This window comes from Physella acuta, unplaced genomic scaffold, assembly GCF_028476545.2.
Source record: "Physella acuta isolate Inbredline_101_S28 unplaced genomic scaffold, ASM2847654v3 ptg001441l, whole genome shotgun sequence".
NCBI lineage: Eukaryota > Metazoa > Mollusca > Gastropoda > Physidae > Physella > Physella acuta.
In genome coordinates this window covers 750,134-751,201 of record NW_026732956.1, presented here as the reverse complement: position 1 = coordinate 751,201, position 1,068 = coordinate 750,134, and the positions used below count along the sequence as shown (strand labels likewise).

General features: G+C 49.2%; 1 protein-coding gene across 1 annotated transcript; it reads left to right on the top strand.

Annotated features, from left to right (window-relative positions):
• LOC131927802 (putative G-protein coupled receptor frpr-1) lies at positions 1–1,068 on the top strand. Its single transcript, XM_059283630.1, has one exon. It carries the CDS (start codon positions 1–3, stop codon positions 1,066–1,068), a length of 1,068 nt encoding a protein of 355 aa, XP_059139613.1.

Genomic DNA, 1,068 nt, shown 5'->3' with positions numbered 1-1,068 from the left:
ATGTACGACCTAGGGGGTGTATACCAGAAGAACTACAGCAACACGGCTGGTGCTGAAGACGATGTCCAGACAACAGTCCAGCTGGTCAGTGATGAGACGACCGAGCTCGTCATGCGAGTTTTGATGTACGGCGTCACGCCCACCATCTCCATCTTTGGAATCATCGGCAACATTTTCACCGTCCTGGTGTTGTGGAAACACGGCTTTAGGAAATGTTCCAACATCGCCTTGGTCTCCTTGGCGGTCAGCGATGTTACGTTCCTCATTGGCTTCAACAGCGTGCCCAAACTTCTCTACGAGATCGGCTCTAGTCTAGACGTGTTTACCTACAGCCAGGAGGTGTCCTTCATCTTGTTTGTCCTCTACCAGATCTTCCACATCATGGACTACGCCTCTGCTGGTGTCTCTCTCTGTATACCTGTGCTCATCACGTTTGAGAGACTCATGGCTGTTTTTTTACCTTTATACTTCCGCCAGGTGGTAACGCCTCGACGTACCTGGGCAGTTGTGGTCTGTCTGGTGGTGTTTTGGTATGGTTTCTTTATCCACACCAGTTTCTATTCCGAGTTTGACTACCGGTTTAGTCTGGAACTGAACATGACGGTTGGTGTCATACAGCGGTCGGCTTACCACTACAGCAATGTCAAGGCCGTCTTCATCCTTGAGGAGACTTGGTCACTGCTGATGATGAAGATACCACCGCTGCTTACTTTTATCGGCTGTTTGGGCATCGGCATTCAAATAAAATTGGCGTCCATCAAACGGACACACATGACAAACTCGAGTTCCAACGAGGCGTCGTCCAACCGTACAACCAAGATGTTGCTGGCTGTGTGTACACTGTACACGTGTACCTGCGCCATCCTGTCCCTACCCACATACGTACCCCAGTATTTTTACTACACCATGACCACTGACGCCCCGTCCAACTTGGGAACGATCCTGTACCAGGTGATCAACATCGTCTTGTGTATCAACAGCTCCTGTAACTTTATCATCTACGTCGTGATGAACAAAAACTTTAGGCTCACCTACAGGGCTCTCTTTGTGAGACAAGAAAAACTTTAG